At 46.5% G+C, this 16956-nt stretch overlaps 1 protein-coding gene across 1 annotated transcript; it reads left to right on the top strand.

The window, feature by feature from the left end:
* The first annotated feature begins 281 nt into the window (after positions 1-281).
* Positions 282-2232, top strand: LOC140908800 (uncharacterized). Its single transcript, XM_073336674.1, has 2 exons — positions 282-1103; positions 1691-2232. The coding sequence occupies exons 1-2, from the start codon at positions 521-523 to the stop codon at positions 2230-2232; spliced, it is 1125 nt and encodes a 374-aa protein (XP_073192775.1). The 5' UTR covers positions 282-520.
* Positions 2233-16956: the final 14724 nt, after the last annotated feature.

The raw sequence follows: 16956 nt of genomic DNA, 5'->3' as shown, positions 1-16956 counted from the left end.
TTACTATTCCTTTTTCCTAGATCCATGAAGAATTTAAGTTCAAAATACAATCGAGTCCCCCAGAGTAGAAGTGATGAATGTGTGTCAGGAGTTGGTAGGAGGAAATGATGTAATAGATGAGAATCTGACCCTGCCTGTCTCATATTTCAGGGAGATTAGACTAGGCCCTGGTCTACACTAGGACTTTAGGTCGAATTTAGCAACGTTAAATCAATTTAAACCTGCACCCGTCCACACAGTGAAGCCCTTTATTTCGACTTAAAGGGCTCTTAAAATCGATTTCCTTACTCCACCCCTGACAAGTGGATTAGCGCTTAAATCGACGTTCCCAGCTCGAATTTGGGGTACTGTGGACACAATTCGATGGTATTGGCCTCCGGGAGCTATCCCAGAGTGCTCCATTCTGACCGCTCTGGACAGCACTCTCAACTCAGATGCACTGGCCAGGTAGACAGGAAAAGAACCGCGAACTTTTGAATCTCATTTCCTGTTTGGCCAGCGTGGCAAGCTGCAGGTGACCATGCAGAGCTCATCAGCACAGGTGACCATGATGGAGTCCCAGAATCGCAAAAGAGCTCCAGCATGGACCGAACGGGAGGTACGGGATCTGATCGCTGTTTGGGGAGAGGAATCCGTGCTATCAGAACTCCGTTCCAGTTTTCGAAATGCCAAAACCTTTGTGAAAATCTCCCAGGGCATGAAGGACAGAGGCCATAACAGGGACCCGAAGCAGTGCCGCGTGAAACTGAAGGAGCTGAGGCAAGCCTACCAGAAAACCAGAGAGGCGAACAGCCGCTCTGGGTCAGAGCCCCAAACATGCCGCTTCTATGATGAGCTGCATGCCATTGTAGGGGGTTCAGCCACCACTACCCCAGCCGTGTTGTTTGACTCCTTCAATGGAGATGGAGGCAATACGGAAGCAGGTTTTGGGGACGAAGAAGATGAGGAGGAGGAGGAGGTTGTAGATAGCTCACAGCAAGCAAGCGGAGAAACCGGTTTTCCCGACAGCCAGGAACTGTTTCTCACCCTAGACCTGGAGCCAGTACCCCCCGAACCCACCCAAGGCTGCCTCCTGGACCCAGCAGGCGGAGAAGGGACCTCTGGTGAGTGTACCTTTTAAAATGCTATACATGGTTTAAAAGCAAGCATGTGAAAGGATTACTTTGCCCTGGCATTTGCGGTTCTCCTAGATGTAGTCCTAAAGCCTTTGCAAAAGGTTTCTGGGGAGGGCAGCCTTATTTCGTCCTTCATGGTAGGACACTTTATCACTCCAGGCCAGTAACACATACTCGGGAATCACTGTAGAACAAAGCATTGCAGTGTATGTTTGCTGGCATTCAACCAAAATCCGTTCTTTCTCTCTCTGTGTTATCCTCAGGAGAGTGAGATATAATTCATGGTCACCTGGTTGAAATAGGGTGCTTTTCTTCAGGGACACTCAGTATAGCCCATTCCTGCTGGGCTGTTTGCCTGTGGCTGAACAGAAATGTTCCCCGCTGTTAGCCACAGGGAGGGGGGAAGGTTGAGGGGGTAGTCACGCGGTGGGAGTAGGCAAAATGCGACCTTGTAACGAAAGCACATGTGCTATGTATGTAATGTTAACAGCAAGGTTTACCCTGAAAGAGTGTAGCGACTGTTTTATAAAATGTGTCTTTTTAAATACCGCTGTCCCTTTTTTTTTCTCCACCAGCTGCATGTGTTTCAATGATCACAGGATCTTCTCCTTCCCAGAGGCTAGTGAAGCTTAGAAAGAAAAAAAAACGCACTCGCGATGAAATGTTCTCCGAGCTCATGCTGTCCTCCCACACTGACAGAGCACAGACGAATGCGTGGAGGCAAATAATGTCAGAGTGCAGGAAAGCACAAAATGACCGGGAGGAGAGGTGGAGGGCTGAAGAGAGTAAGTGGCGGGCTGAAGAGAGTAAGTGGCGGGCTGAAGACAGGGCTGAAGCTCAAATGTGGCGGCAGTGTGATGAGAGGAGGCAGGATTCAATGCTGAGGCTGCTGCAGGACCAAACCAGAATGCTCCAGTGTATGGTTGAGCTGCAGCAAAGGCAGCTGGAGCACAGACTGCCACTGCTGCCCCTCTGTAACCAACCGCCCTCCTCCCCAAGTTCCATAGCCTCCACACCCAGACGCCCAAGAACGCGGTGGGGGGGCCTCCGGCCAACCAGCCACTCCACAACAGAGGATTGCCCAAAAAAAAGAAGGCTGTCATTCAATAAATTTTAAAGTTGTAAACTTTTAAAGTGCTGTGCTTAAAGTGCTGTGTGGCATTTTCCTTCCCTCCTCCACCACCCCTCCTGGGATATCTTGGTAGTCATCTCCCTATTTGTGTGATGAATGAATAACGAATGCATGACTGTGAAGCAGCAATGACTTTATTGCCTCTGCAAGCGGTGATTAAAGGGAGGAGGGGAGGGTGGTTAGCTTACAGGGAAGTAGAGTGAACCAAGGGGCGGAGGGTTTCATCAAGGAGAAACAAACAGAACTTTCACACTGTAGCCTGGCCAGTCATGAAACTGGTTTTCAAAGCTTCTCTGATGCGTACCGCGCCCTCCTGAGCTCTTCTAACCGCCCTGGTGTCTGGCTGCGCGTAACCAGCAGCCAGGCGATTTGCCTCAATCTCCCACCCCGCCATAAACGTCTCCCCCTTACTCTCACAGATATTGTGGAGCACACAGCAAGCAGTAATAACAGTGGGAATATTGGTTTCGCTGAGGTCTAAGCGAGTCAGTAAACTGCGCCAGCGCGCCTTTAAACGTCCAAATGCACATTCTACCACCATTCTGCACTTGCTCAGCCTGTAGTTGAACAGCTCCTGACCACTGTCCAGGCTGCCTGTGTACGGCTTCATGAGCCATGGCATTAAGGGGTAGGCTGGGTCCCCAAGGATACATATAGGCATTTCAACATCCCCAACAGTTATTTTCTGGTCTGGGAAGAAAGTCCCTTCCTGCAGCTTTTGAAACAGACCAGAGTTCCTGAAGATGCGAGCATCATGCACCTTTCCCGGCCATCCCACGTTGATGTTGGTGAAATGTCCCTTGTGATCCACCAGAGCTTGCAGCACTATCGAAAAGTACCCCTTGCGGTTTATGTACTCGCCGGCTTGGTGCTCTGGTGCCAAGATAGGGATATGGGTTCCGTCTATAGCCCCACCACAGTTAGGGAATCCCATTGCAGCAAAGCCATCCACTATGACCTGCACATTTCCCAGGGTCACTACCCTTGATATCAGCAGATCTTTGATTGCGTGAGCTACTTGCATCACAGCAGCCCCCACAGTAGATTTGCCCACTCCAAATTGATTCCCAACTGACCGGTAGCTGTCTGGCGTTGCAAGCTTCCACAGGGCTATCGCCACTCGCTTCTCAACTGTGAGGGCTGCTCTCATCCTGGTATTCATGCGCTTCAGGGCAGGGGAAAGCACGTCACAAAGTTCCATGAAAGTGCCCTTACGCATGCGAAAGTTTCGCAGCCACTGGGAATCGTCCCAGACCTGCAACACTATGCGGTCCCACCAGTCTGTGCTTGTTTCCCGAGCCCAGAATCGGCGTTCCACAGCATGAACCTGCCCCATTAGCACCATGATGCATGCATTGGCATGGCCCATGCTTTCAGAGAAATCTGTGTCCATGTCCTGATCACTCACGGGACCGCGCTGACGTCGCCTCCTCGCCCGGTATCGCGTTGCCATGTTCTGGTGCTGCATATACTGCTGGATAATGCGTGTGGTGGTTGATGTGCTCCTAATTGCCAAAATGAGCTCAGCGGCCTCCATGCTTGCCTTGGTATGGCGTCCGCACAGAAAAAAGGCGCGGAACGATTGTCTGCCGTTGCTCTGACGGAGGGAGGGGCGACTGACGACACGGCTTACAGGGTTGGCTTCAGGGAGCTAAAATCAACAAAGGGTGTGCCTGTACATCAAGGAGTATTTCAGGCAGGACTGCACGGAGGGTTCCAATAAGAAATGGTGCACCAAAGTTATCGTTGTTATTGGAACAAGGAGGTTAGCCTGGCCTCTGATTGATACATGGCTAGATTAACCTCGCTGCGCCTTCTCTGTGACTGACTGCAGTGTGATCTAGACAGGGGAGGAGGAAAATGAGTACAAAACAAATCTGGTCTATTTCTTGTTCTGACCCACTCCATCTATCCTTTACATCTTTGGCTGGCAGCAGACAAAAAAGGCGCGAAATGATTGTCTGCCCTTGCTTTCACGGGGGGAGGGAGGGTGGGAACGGGGTCCTGACGATATGTACCCAGAACCACCCGCGACAATGTTTTAGCCCCATCAGGCATTGGGATATCAACCCAGAATTCCAATGGCGCAGCGGAGACTGCGGGAACTGTGGGATAGCTACCCACAGTGCAACGCTCCGGAAGTCGATGCTTGCCTCGGTACTGTGGAAGCGCTCCGCCGAGTTAATGCACTTAATGCACTTAGAGCATTTTCTGTGGGGACACACACACTCGAATATATAAAACCGATTTCAAAAAAACCGACTTCTATAAATTCAACCTAATTTCGTAGTGTAGACATACCCTAAGACAGCTCCAGGAGTCAGCAGGAGCAGTCGGTGGAGTTGTGTCATCTTATTCCAAGGCTAAATTTGGCCCCTTGTCTCTAACCTGGAACCAATACAGGCTGAAATGCCCACAGGGCCTGCTTTGCAAGGAGAGTTGCTGCTCTCACTGTTCTACTCTCCTATTCTAGTACTCTCAGCTGTGTTATTTTGTTTCTCCCCTGATACTCTGTGGGAGCTCTGGGTGTGGAAGGACAACATTCTCACCTAGATTTCAACATTTTCAAATAATTGTGGCAAGGGAGCCTCCTTCCTTTGGAACTGGGCTTTTCCTGCTTTGGTCCTCCCCGTAGTTTATATGCAGCAAGCCAGGCCTGACCTGCATAGTCAAGCATCTGCTATGTGTGAACTTAGCAGACAATTAACCTACCGCAGTGTCCAAGGCTTTTGTCCTTGCATTGCCTGGGGAGTCCGCTTCTCTTCAGAAAGGTCACAACACTGTTCAAAGATGGTGAAACCTTTCTTCGTGGAATATTAAGTGGGCAGTTTTCTATGCTCACTGTAACTACATTGTCCTGCTCTGGATCTCTTCTATAGCAGTGCTCAGCATAATGGACCATTCCTCTTTGTAATGTTTGTGGCACACACACACAAGTTGGATAGAAACAAAGTACTCTTGCCAAAAGTTTGCAACATAACACTATTTCTTAGAATTCAGAATGATAACATACAAGACCCCAAAAAAATCAGAGAAAAGGCAGGCTGCTCCCTGAAACAGAGAGGCACAACTCACCAAACCTTATTCTTGGCTGGCTTTCTGCAGATAAGGGACACAGATCGCATGCTTCCCTACGGAGCCCCCTAGCCAGCAAGCACAACCAGGGAAATGCTTAGGATTTAAAGGGACAGCTTGTAATTTTTACAGTTTTCAATACACCACACACTTCAAAACACAGACACACCTGTGTGGGGTGCTTCTCTAGACCCAACCTAAACATATTACAATGTCTCCTAGAGGCAGGAGGAGACTGGGACTATGTAATGGAATGGTGAGAGGATTGCTATTTATGGAGAAGTCTTAAGAGAGTTCAGACAGGATATTGTGTCAATGGTGTAATTTAGCTTACTTCATTTACTTATGCATTTATGCGCCGTGCTCATTTCTGGGGCATCTGAGCACTGTTTCAAAAGTTAAAACAAATGTGAAAATAAGCTCGGTCAGAAACAACCAGCTTTTAAATGAAAACATAGTTGCCGATGTGCCATGATGTTTAAAGGTCTGAATATGTAAATATGCTTGGATTAGGTTAGTATGACTCAGAGCTAGATTGTCTCTTGTCCTGTGCAGCTATACAGGGATGTAAACCCCTTTTACATCCCTGCACAGGCTACCCAGAATTGGAGTCTGTGCACATGGGGGTAAACAGGTATTGTGCACTTGCCACTTGCATCCCCCTGCCACCAAGCTACATGACCGGGGAGGCAGCAGAGACAGATGAGTCATTTTCTGCCAGTGAGCCACACCTTTCTTGGTATGCTCTTGAAACAGAGTAGCAATGCACTGCCCCTTATTATATGCCCATTACATTACAGCATCCCCTAAAATGTACAGTCTCATGTGCTGTAATGGCACGTTCAAAGCAATATTGAAACACTGTCTTGTTATAATCAATAAAGCAGTAGGTTAATCCCACCCAACTTCCCCCTGCCTGCGAAGCACACACATGCATCCCTGGAGAAATGCCCCTTTACTGCAGCTAGCTCTACACCAGTTAAATATATCTCTAGTTTTTCTTCAAGCAAGTATTCTAGTTCATTTTGTAGATAACCATCTGGCGGTAATGAAATGCAGTGCCAGCATTTGGCTTTTTGGGGGGGCACCCACAAGTTATTCGGAGATGGTTACCCCTCAACCTCTTCTCTCCTTTCCTCAAATAAACCCTGTTACCTCTACTTGCTGTCTTTCTGAAGCAGGCCCAGGGGAGGCCCAGCAATCAGTGCTCCACTAGTTCTGCCTCAGACACAACCTAGGAGAGATCCAGTTGAAGCACTTTAGACCCCACATTAAATCTGAATCTGTCCCTCAAACTGGGGAGGACCGCTGCTGAGGTGTGATTGCTCTCAAAAGAGATTCTGATGCTGTTCCAAGAGTGGAACAAACAAAATTGGGGATATATTCTTCCTGTCACTAACATCTTCATCTCCATTGCCACTGACTGCAATGCAGTATCAGCAGCACAGATAAATACATCTGTAACAAAATAAAATCCAAATGCTTTCCTGAGGCATGAGCATTCTTCACTCTCCCACCTGTACCTCAGGGGGTAAGCACTTACTTTGTCCTCATGAGACACCATATGTCTGGCAAGCCCGGAAATCACTCTATGCTTAAAGAATGCTGCTTTCAAAAAATGACTTTGAGGATATCCAGGGCATACCATGTATGTGCACAAGAGAAAAACTGGGTCACCACTAGTCATCTTCTCCGCCTCCTCCTGATGCAGGTGCTCTGCAATGTGAGGTAACTAGAACAGCAGGGGCTAACAGCATTACAAAACCCATTAATAGATCAAATGCCCAGGGACACAGAGGTTTAAAACACATTGTGTGAGCCATTCCTTAGCCAATAATTCCCCATTCATCTTATTTGCAGCTCACTGAAGCAAAGTATTCGATCAGAATTAATTCTCACTTTATAAGAATGAGAGATGGCAAGTTAGAAAATCTTAGTAGAGCTTTATATCAATTACCAAAGCAAGCAGCCAAATGTTTCACTACAGTAGGTATAACTAAAAAACACAAGAGAAAGTTCTTCCTTTGAATCCATTCCTTCAAATGGTTGTATTTTGGCAAGGCAGACATCATAGAATAAACAGTGGCCCAAAACCACATTATGGTTGTCATTGCATTGGGAAAGTTCCAATGCGTAAAATCCCTTCTTCCCACATGTAAGCACTAGGTAAAATGTTTCATCAAAATTTTAGTGCTTTTAAATGACTGCCTCTGGAAGAGAAGGGAGAAATTGCTGTGTTAAACTAGGACTGAAAATATTCCAAGGTAGAATACAATGCAAGTTTCATGCGTAACATAAGAAGAATTTACGTTGGTCACCTGCTCTCTAACAAAACCCAGAAATTTTTGTATTGGTAGAAGCCTTAATACAGAGTTTGATCTAGATTCACCCCATGTTGAATTGGCTTCCATGCCCAAAGGGAACATCTAAAGCCCACTGGAATCAATAGAAAGACTTTAATTGGGTTTGAACCAAGCCTAAAGTGAGTGAGGCTGGCTGGGGAGGGTGCTTGACTCTGCTCTGGGGAAAAGGAGACAATTGAGTTATTATGCATCCCCCTTAGCAGCCTCTTCCATCAGGGAACTTATGGAAGAAAGACAGTCTTTTGTTTAACTGCACTGGGCCAGGGACATGGCAGAGCTGGGAATAGAACCCACATCTTCTATGACATCCTGTGTAACCTTGGGCAAGTCACTTAGCCTCTCAGTGTGTAAATTCTCCATCTGAAACTAGAGATAATATAATTGTACTACCTCACAAGGATGCAGTGAGGTCAAATACTTTAATGATGTCTGAGGGGCATCCATGTACTACTGTGTGAAGCCTATAAATAATATTAAATAAGTAAATAAATTTGAAGCCCCAGCTGCAGTTTAAAGTTACTCACCCGGGTACAAGTCCTGGGACAAGAGGTTCTGAAAACACTGCATCCTCTTCAACCAAAATGGCCCCCACTAGTCCCTGAGGATGCAGTTTACACACACACCATGTACTAATGGGGACGAATCTTATTTTGTTCTCTTATTTTGAGAAAGTCTGTCCCTACTGTATCACTTTGATTGAACTGAATAGCTGATCATGTTATCCATAGGATCACCAGATACATACTGCAGCCTGCAAGGCCCACAACACTTATAACACCCATAACAATGTCTAAACACAGCAGCATTCTCATTCTCTTTTGTTACCATAGGTCCTCGCTGTACTCTAGTTCTGTCTCACTTTGGAGTTTGGCCTTTGTTATTGAGGGGGAAAACTTTCAGTAACATTGATAAACATGAGCCAACAACCTCAGCTGAAAGCAATCAAAATTATCAAAAGAAAGGGGGGGGGAGCTTAATAAAAATGTTTAATTTCATTCAGGCTTCTGGAACCCAATCAGTGACAGGATTATGTTGAAGGTGTTGAATTCAATATATAACTATGGAGCAGAAAAAGATGCAATAGGTCTAATCTTAATATTTTGTGACTGACACCACTGCAGGGTGGGGATGTGCTACGCCAGATTCTTCCAGGTGTCTAGTAGCGTGCTCTGTTCATCATGGGCTGAAGGGCGAGCTACGTGTGCTCCAAGCACTAAACTTTTCTGGGTCCCCATTAGCACTCTCAGATTCCAAAGAAGTAACACAGGGCTATTTTACCAGAAATAATGAGTGCTAACACCCTAGGCACAATGACTTAATGGTTACAATAATGAGCAACCCAACAGTTCCTAATGCAAGGGCAGTGCAGTAGAAGGGCTTAAAGGCAACAACCCTCAGTGTGACTCCCAGACCTAGCGGCCCTTCAATCCACCCCTCTCCCAGAGGTAATCAAGTGTTGTTCTTGAGCCCTGTGGTGGGGCAATAACCCGCCCCCAGGCAAGATTGGGTTACAGCAGGCCAGAGCGGCTGCACACCGCAACAGCCAATCAGGGAGGGCCTGTTAGAGAGCCAATCAGAGGCAAGCAAGAGGCAGCCAATCAGTGCCAGGCCCAGGTCCTATATAAAGGCTGCCTAGACGAGAGGCAGGCAGTCTCTTCCAGGCCTTTAAAGGGTGAAGGTCTGTCTCCTGCATGAGGAGACTAGCACCAGGGACAGTGCAGTACTGGGCAGGCCTAGGGAGCAGAAGGGAACTCCAGCCTGGTACCTGCCAGGCTGCAGGCCCTGAGGAAAGGGCCTAGCTGGTGCAAAGGGGAAATGGCCCAGGGAGAAAGACAGACAAAGGGAGAGAAGGAGGGCAGGAAGGCTGCTGCCAAAGGGTCCCTGGGTCAGGACCCAGAGTAGAGGGTGGGCCTGGGTCCCCCCCTTGCACTAACACCTGGCCATTAGGAGTGGCCATCACGGACTGTACTAGGCCCCTGCCAAAAGGGGTCAGACTTTGGGGTGTGGTTGGCCATTGTGGCTGGGGTGAAGAGAAGAACTGCTGATAACACCCCCTCCCCTGGAAGGGGGTGAGTGTGGACCAGAGGGCAGTGTCCTGAAAAGGATGCCACTGAGCGAGGAGCAACATGGGTCCAGACACCAACAGAGGGTGAGAGATGGTTGAGACTCCATCAGTGGAGGATGCTCCACATGGACTGAGCTCATTCCCAGACTGAACAATGGAAGGCGCTGCAGTGGTGAGTCCCAACCCCATCACAAGTCCCCACTGGCCAGAGCTTGGTTCCTTAGTCTATGGTCTCACTGAGGCCTATTTACACTGAGCTTCTGCTGATGCTTGTGCAGCTGTAACACATCTCCTGCTAGCAAGAGATGTGGCTACTGCCACTACTGTAGACCCCCTACCAGCAACAGGGTGCTTCCTAGCTTTAGTCCCTGATCTCAGGCTGCCTGTGATCCAGCCTTCCCCTCTGCAGCTGGATCCCAGAACACTGGTAATAGACAACAGACGTGGAGGCAAACAGGCTCTAGCTCTCAGTTGAGCTTCATTTCTCCCTCCAACCTTTGGAAATTAGTTCCCTTTTCAGTACTCTCAGGATTAGGGAAGCCCTCTTCTACCCAGATGCTTAACTGGGTAACACAGTATTCAATTACCTAGATATATTCCCTCTAGCTTAGGCTAGGAAGGTGCCCAGTAATGGGGAAGGTGCCCAGTAATGAGCCAGCATGTTCGTTACAATATAGTATAGACAATAGAGCCAGCAAAAATTAGGGTGCAAGAGACAAGCTGTGATAAAACCCCCATCCATTTCCATATTGTGAAGGTCCTCATTTACCTTATAAACTCTGTTCAAAGGTAGCAAAGAGAAAGCTGAGACAGAATTTAAACTATGTTGTGATGTGATTAAGTCTCTACATTTTGCCTGTCCAGGAGACCATGAACAAAGCTCCAAACAAAACATTCATTTTTAATGAGCACTATGGGGAATCTCCTTTCTTCTACTAGGTCTCCTTAACCCCACACAACTGCTTTCTCTGCAGGTTTGCCCCTCTGCCCTACTACTCCCAAGTAGGGCCTATTGCACTTAAACTTTGAATCGGCATCCAGGACTTACGTAAGAGGGATCCAAAATCTGAACCAGGCTGCTTCGAGACATGCCCACGTTTCCCACACTTTAGTTCCCATGCACAAATTCGAAAACCACCTCTCTGTAAATAGCTCCTGCTTCCCAGACCAGAGCTGCCCTTTAGCAAGCCTATCTCCAGCCCTTCTTGGGGTAAGCCTGAATCACAGCAGGCTCCTTCAGCTGAGGACAACAGGCCCTTTTTCAATTGCTGCCCTCCCTCCTAATCTACCAGGAGGGATTGCATTGATTAGGGCACAAAACATTAGCCATTTCTCTCTACTAGAGCCAAACTAGTCACCAAACCCTGCTGGCCTGGGGAAGTGCAGGATTAAGGCTGGAATGTGGATTGAGCCCTGCCTCACTGCAGTAAAATGCAATGCTGCAGCAGGCAGGTTCTGGCCTGTAAAATGTCTTTATTCTTTTTCAGGATGTGAATGTCACTTGTGGTGACCCAGTGGAGGCTGCCTGCAAACCATGACAGTTCATGTCCCTTTTATAACAGCCATCTCAGACTACATGCTAGCACCCTGTACGGAGCTGTTTTGGCTCCTACCTGCCTTTTCCTGTCTCTCTCTACAGACTCTGCCTGTGCTACATGCTTGCAGTGGAAGATATCAGAGTTGGGTTTTTAAAAACTTCTTTAAAAATGTCATGCTGAAAACAATTAAAGGAAGTCATTGCCTTGCCAGTTGGCCCAGTGTTATCATAGCTCTGCTCCTTCTATGGAGGTTGATAACATAGGTGGTCTTTGAGTTGCTGGAGGGTGGTCAACCTCTGCCACGCCCCTTCCCCCAAGCCCCAGTGCTTCCTGAATGCTGCTGAACAGCTGATCGCAGCAGGCAGGAGGTGCTGGGAGGGAGGGGGAAGAGCTGATGGAGCAGGGGCTGCTGATAACCAACTATTTTTTTTCCAATGGGAGTTGGTGCCTATAGCATTGCTTACTCTGCCCCAAAGTGCAGCTGTCTCTCGCTTCTGCCAAGGTCCTTGCTGCCAGACTAATGGGTCCAAGATCGGAATGTTTATTAGATGAATCACTTGAGCTTTAAGCCAGCAGGGACTAGGTTCACCAGCAAAGTGCTGGGGGCTGGACAAAGGCTGTTCACTGAGTTGCATTTTTCTCTAAGGCAGCTGCTAATTCTTCCTCTTTGCCTCCCCTTCCTTTGCTCCTCCCCTGTTCTGTGTCTCTTCTGTTTCTCATCCCTCTCCCTCCTCATGGGTACCTTTCACCCCTTGCCATAAGGGTGCAGTCACCATTAAAGTGCCCCTCCCTTAGATCCTGGCATAATGCAGTTTTTTAGTTCCTGCAGGCTGTCTACCTCTGTCTGGGTCTTCCATGGCCTGGCTCTTTGGCCAAGTCACATAAGTTTGGCACCCCTTCCAGAATAACAAGAAGGGCCAAGTCAAATAATTATTCTGCCCCTATTGGGCTATACTGCAGTTCTTAGCTGCTTGACCCTTCCCCCTAGGCCCTGCAGAATTCCTCCTATGCTACTTTCCTATCAGGATTCCCCTACTGCTTCCCATTTCTTCCCCTCTGTGGAGACTTCGGCAGCTTCACTTAGTGATCTCCTTGCTGCTTGGAAGCCCTAACTCAGGGCTTCCTCCACTGTAGCCAACCCTGCTCTCTGGACCTTCCCAGGCCTTTTCCTCACTTGCCTCTCCTCAGTCTTCCTTCTTTGTTTTTGTTTGGGTTTTTAGCACAGTAACCTCATCCCATGAGGCTCTGACTGCCACTTTCATTTTTTGGGGTTTTTCCTTAAATTCTTAAACACAGCAGGGCTCCTCCCCCTGCCCCCATTCTGTTTCCCTTTTACATTCCCAATAATCCCTTTACAGAATCCATGCTATTGTTACACAGGTATCTGATTGCGTTATTCCTGTAGTTAAGAACATTTTCACTTGTCCCTTTCACTTCTGCTTTCTGAAATCCCTATTCTGAGTCATAATACCTGACAAATTATCAGATAAAATTACAGCTGCAGCTGGTCACACATCTCTTACCCAGGTTAGTGCCAACGTTATCCCGATTAGTTAGCCATCAAAGTCAACAGCCTTTTAGATTTCTGGATTCAAGACTAGGAACACAGAAGGCTGTTCCCATTCTACCCAGTGTTAACTTTTGATCTGTCTGTATAGACTTTGCAAAGCTGGCTCCATTTTCCATAAATTCTGAAATTTTATTGGTCAGAATGTGTTTAAACATAACTGTAATGGGGTCAAGACTCACCACCGCTGGCACCTCCTTCTGGTTGCTCCAGGAATTGGCTCTTGTCAGCTGTGGAGCACCTGCTGTGTGTGGTGTCTCGCCCATTGTCTGCTCTGCTGGTTTGGGACCCACATTGCTCTCTGCTTGGTGGCGTCCTCTTCAGGACACTGCCCTCCAGCAGTGCCCACAACTCCATTCTCACTCCCTTCTGGGGTGAGGGGGCATGACAGTCCTTCAGCTAGCACCTGCCTCAGTGGCCAACAACAACCCCAAAGTCTTGCCCCTGAAGTGAGGGGCTAGTTGCAGTCTGTCTCTGCCATGTTACACTGCACCTGGTCACAGAGGAAGTAAGGGGGGAAAGCAGGCCCACCTGCTACTCTGGGTCCCAACCCAGGGACCATCTAACAGCAACCTCTCTGCCCTCCTTTGTTCCCCTCTTGTCCACCTATCTTCCCTGGGCCACTTCCCCTTTGGCCCCATACACCTTCTCAACCCTTTTCAGCAGGGGCTGCAGCCTGGCAGGTAACAGGGCTACAGCTTTCCTCTGCTAGGCTGGAGCCTGCCCAGCACTGCTCTGTCCAAGGTGCTATCTCCTTACCTCAGGAGCCAGTCCTCCTCCCTTGCTTTTCAGGAAGAGACTACCCTCTCCTCTGCTAGGCAGCCTTAATATAGGACCCAGCCTGGCCCTGATTGGCTGCTGGTCTGCACAACCTCTCTGGCCTGTTCTAGCCCTGTTTCTCATGGAGTGGGGCAGCCACCCCACTACAATAACAATGTCTTAAGGGTTTCCCTTACAGTTCCAAATCCACCAATGCAGGAATGACAGTCTAGCTGCAGTCTGATTGCCCAAGACTAAAAATTTTGTTTTTCTTATATCCCCTTTACCCATTTTTGACCTAATAGTATGAAGATGTCTGAAATATAATGTGTCTACTAAGCTCTCAACAGCCCTCAGACATCTGATTTGTACATCCATTTTCAGGATTCCCTTTTACCTTTGCCCAAATAGTTAGATCGAATAGTTTCATCCTTAGATTTACAGGTGCTTCTCCAGTGGTTATTTGCAGCACACACTGGTGCTGTTATCATTGTGCCACATGCCAATTGCAGAGGGTGGGCCTGGAGAAGTTCCAAATCTCTTTTTTGAGGCTGAACCAAAAGCTTGGTATCTGTAGTCTAACACTGGTCTTATAAATGCACTATTCATAATCATCAGTACCTCCTTATCTGCATGCCATTTGTTTCCAGCTATGCTTTTAAGTAAGTTCTTCCTACCTTTACACTTGTGTTCTATGTGACCTTTTCAAATTTAATATCAAACACTACACCTAGGAACAACAAACTTTTGAACAATCTGAATTTTTTCACCTTAAAGAAATAAGCCCAGTCTTCCCTCATTATCTTCTGGGTTAAAAGCATTCCCTTAATTTTTGAAAGTGAAAATTTAAATCCCCAATCACTTCCCCACTTGAAAATTCTCTGGAGTGCCTCATCTGTCTTTTCCACAGCTACTTTTCATCTTTATACTTAGTCCATATGGCCCAGTCATCTGGGAAAAAGGAAATACCTGTTCCCATCTGCACAATTTCTGGAAGGCCATTTATCATAATGGAAAACAAAGTAGGGCTGATAATACTCCCCTTGTGGAGTTCTATTTGTAAGAGTGTAGGGTTTTGAGAAAGCTGTTCCCACTTTGACTTGTATAGTTCTGTCACTTGAAAGCCACCAAAAAATTCTTTTATTCCAATTTTCTCTAGTTTAAATAAGAGGATTCCCCCGTAGCATGTTATATGCCTTTTCAGACTGATAAAGTTCTTCATGCTTTTTTAAAAAAAACCCTCCATTTCTAGTCTCACTGTGTATCTTCCTTTTCTGAAACCACTTTGTGCCCCAGTTATAATGTTTCTTCAAGTATTCCACTAGCATTACATTCATTTTTTCACATGATTTTCCCTACATATGCTGTGAGGGCAATAGGCCTAGAAGCATCAGGTCTTGTATGTACTTTGCCTGGTTTTCTAATTAGTATCACCTAAGCTTTATTTCCATTCTATTGGCTGCAGTCCTTTTCCCCCTGTATCATTATATAACCACAAGAATCTTTAGACTCTTTTGACAGTTGAATCATTTCATTATTTATATTTACCTGGAGCTGTATTTTCCTTTTTCTAATTGCAGCAATAAGTTCTTGTATACTAATTTTTTTTATTTAATGCATCATCAATATATGCTCTCCCAGCAATTTAATAGTTGACAGCTTTCCACAATAAACTGTTTTTCTCATGAAACTCACTGCTTTGATTCATACTACTGACCTTCTGGCATTCTTTTGCTAAAACGTCTAGCTTTCCTGAACTGGCAACCTCAGTTGTCTTCTTTACAATAAGACCTTTACTTTTACTTCAGATTCCATTCACTCTTGGAATTTGCTTATATATTTCTGAACCTTTGTTCACTTCCCACACATTTCTCCAACTTCTTTTGCTGTCTTTTTGATGATCCTTTGTGCACTACCTTACATCTCAAGTCTTTACTATTCATTGTATGTGTTGCTTGCTTGTATGCCTTGATTGCTAATTTGCAATCCTCCTTCCACCAGGGAACCAGATTTCTAATGTGATGTTTTGTAGATGGCTAGATCAGGTGCTGCTGTAATTCCTTCTATTACATTTTTATAGAAGTCTCCTAGATAAATATTAATCACATTTAACCCTGATCACATAGGACCCATCAACTTTTCAAAAATTCCAGCTAGGAACTTCTGAGATGTGTTCTGCAGCCCTTCTACACTTTTTTTCTTAAGTACTTTTTTTCTTTTTCTGTAGTAGGAACCTTTTGGTAGCCTCTGCATATGATACTTTTGGAATAATTTTAAATTATTCCATTTCTCTAGCTTGTTCTGCTACTACATACTCTTTATATGCTGCACTGTGGTTTCTCCTACCCCCACATGCTCCATTTAGGGTCTGCTCCTTCCACACAGTTCCCATGTGAGTGATTTTTCCTCCACATTTACTGCACTTCATTGTTCCCTTACAAATGGCAGCAGTATGTCCAAACTTTGACAATTATAGCACCTCAGGGGGCAGGGAAGGGGGGAATATATGGTTTAACCCAGAAATTAGGGCTGTCAAAGAATTATATTAATCATGATTGATCTCAGTTTTAATCACTCTTCTAAACAATAAATTTTAATTCTATTTTGGATGGCTTTTCTACATTTTCAAATATATTGATTTCAATTACACCACAGATTAAAGTGGTCAGTTCTAAATTTATATTAAATATTTGCACTGTAAAAGTATTTTTCAATTAATCTCAATTAAGTACTATAGTGTAATCTCTTTATCATAAAAGTGCACCTTACAAAAGTAGATTTTTGTTTGAGTTATGTAAAACTCTAGAGCCTGCAAGTCCACTTAGTCCTAGTTCCAGGCAGCTGAGGCAGAACAGTCAGTTGCTGCCTGGAGCCTGAAGAGGGAGAACCAGGTGCCTAGCTGGCTGAAAGAGCAGCAGGCCTATGGACAGCTCACTGCAAGCAGGACTGAGCCCAGGGAAGGCTGCTGAGGACCCAGTACCTGGCTGGCTGGAAGAGCAGCAGGACCGTGGACAGGTCAGTGTGGGTAGGCTATACTTGGGGGACTGAGCCCAGAACCTAGCCAGACATAGACTTAAGCTATGTCTACACTGGCAACTGAAAGACAAATTTTGTCTTTCAGAGGTGTTAAACACCCCTCCAAAAGACAAAAGTTTTGCCCAAGACAAGTGCTGGTCTGAAGGGCTGAATTGCTGAAGGACCCCCCCCAACAGTCAGTGACTGGGGGAGCTACTTGTGAGAGGTGGGTGCCACCCCATTGTAAGAACAGAAAGAAAAGCAGGCTCACAACTGACCAGAAAGGGGGCACCCATGAGAGGTGGGTGCTGCCCTGTTCAAAACTGA

This window comes from Lepidochelys kempii, chromosome 3 (genome assembly GCF_965140265.1).
Source record: "Lepidochelys kempii isolate rLepKem1 chromosome 3, rLepKem1.hap2, whole genome shotgun sequence".
Taxonomy (NCBI): Eukaryota; Metazoa; Chordata; order Testudines; family Cheloniidae; genus Lepidochelys; species Lepidochelys kempii.
This window is presented reverse-complemented; position numbering and strand designations above follow the sequence as displayed.

Coding starts and splice junctions, on each gene's coding strand:
- LOC140908800 (XM_073336674.1), top strand. CDS start 521: ATGCAGAGCTCATCAGCACAGGTGACCATGATGGAGTCCCAGAATCGC. Junction 1,104..1,690: donor AGGCGGAGAAGGGACCTCTG/GTGAGTGTACCT, acceptor TTTCTCCACCAG/CTGCATGTGTTTCAATGATC.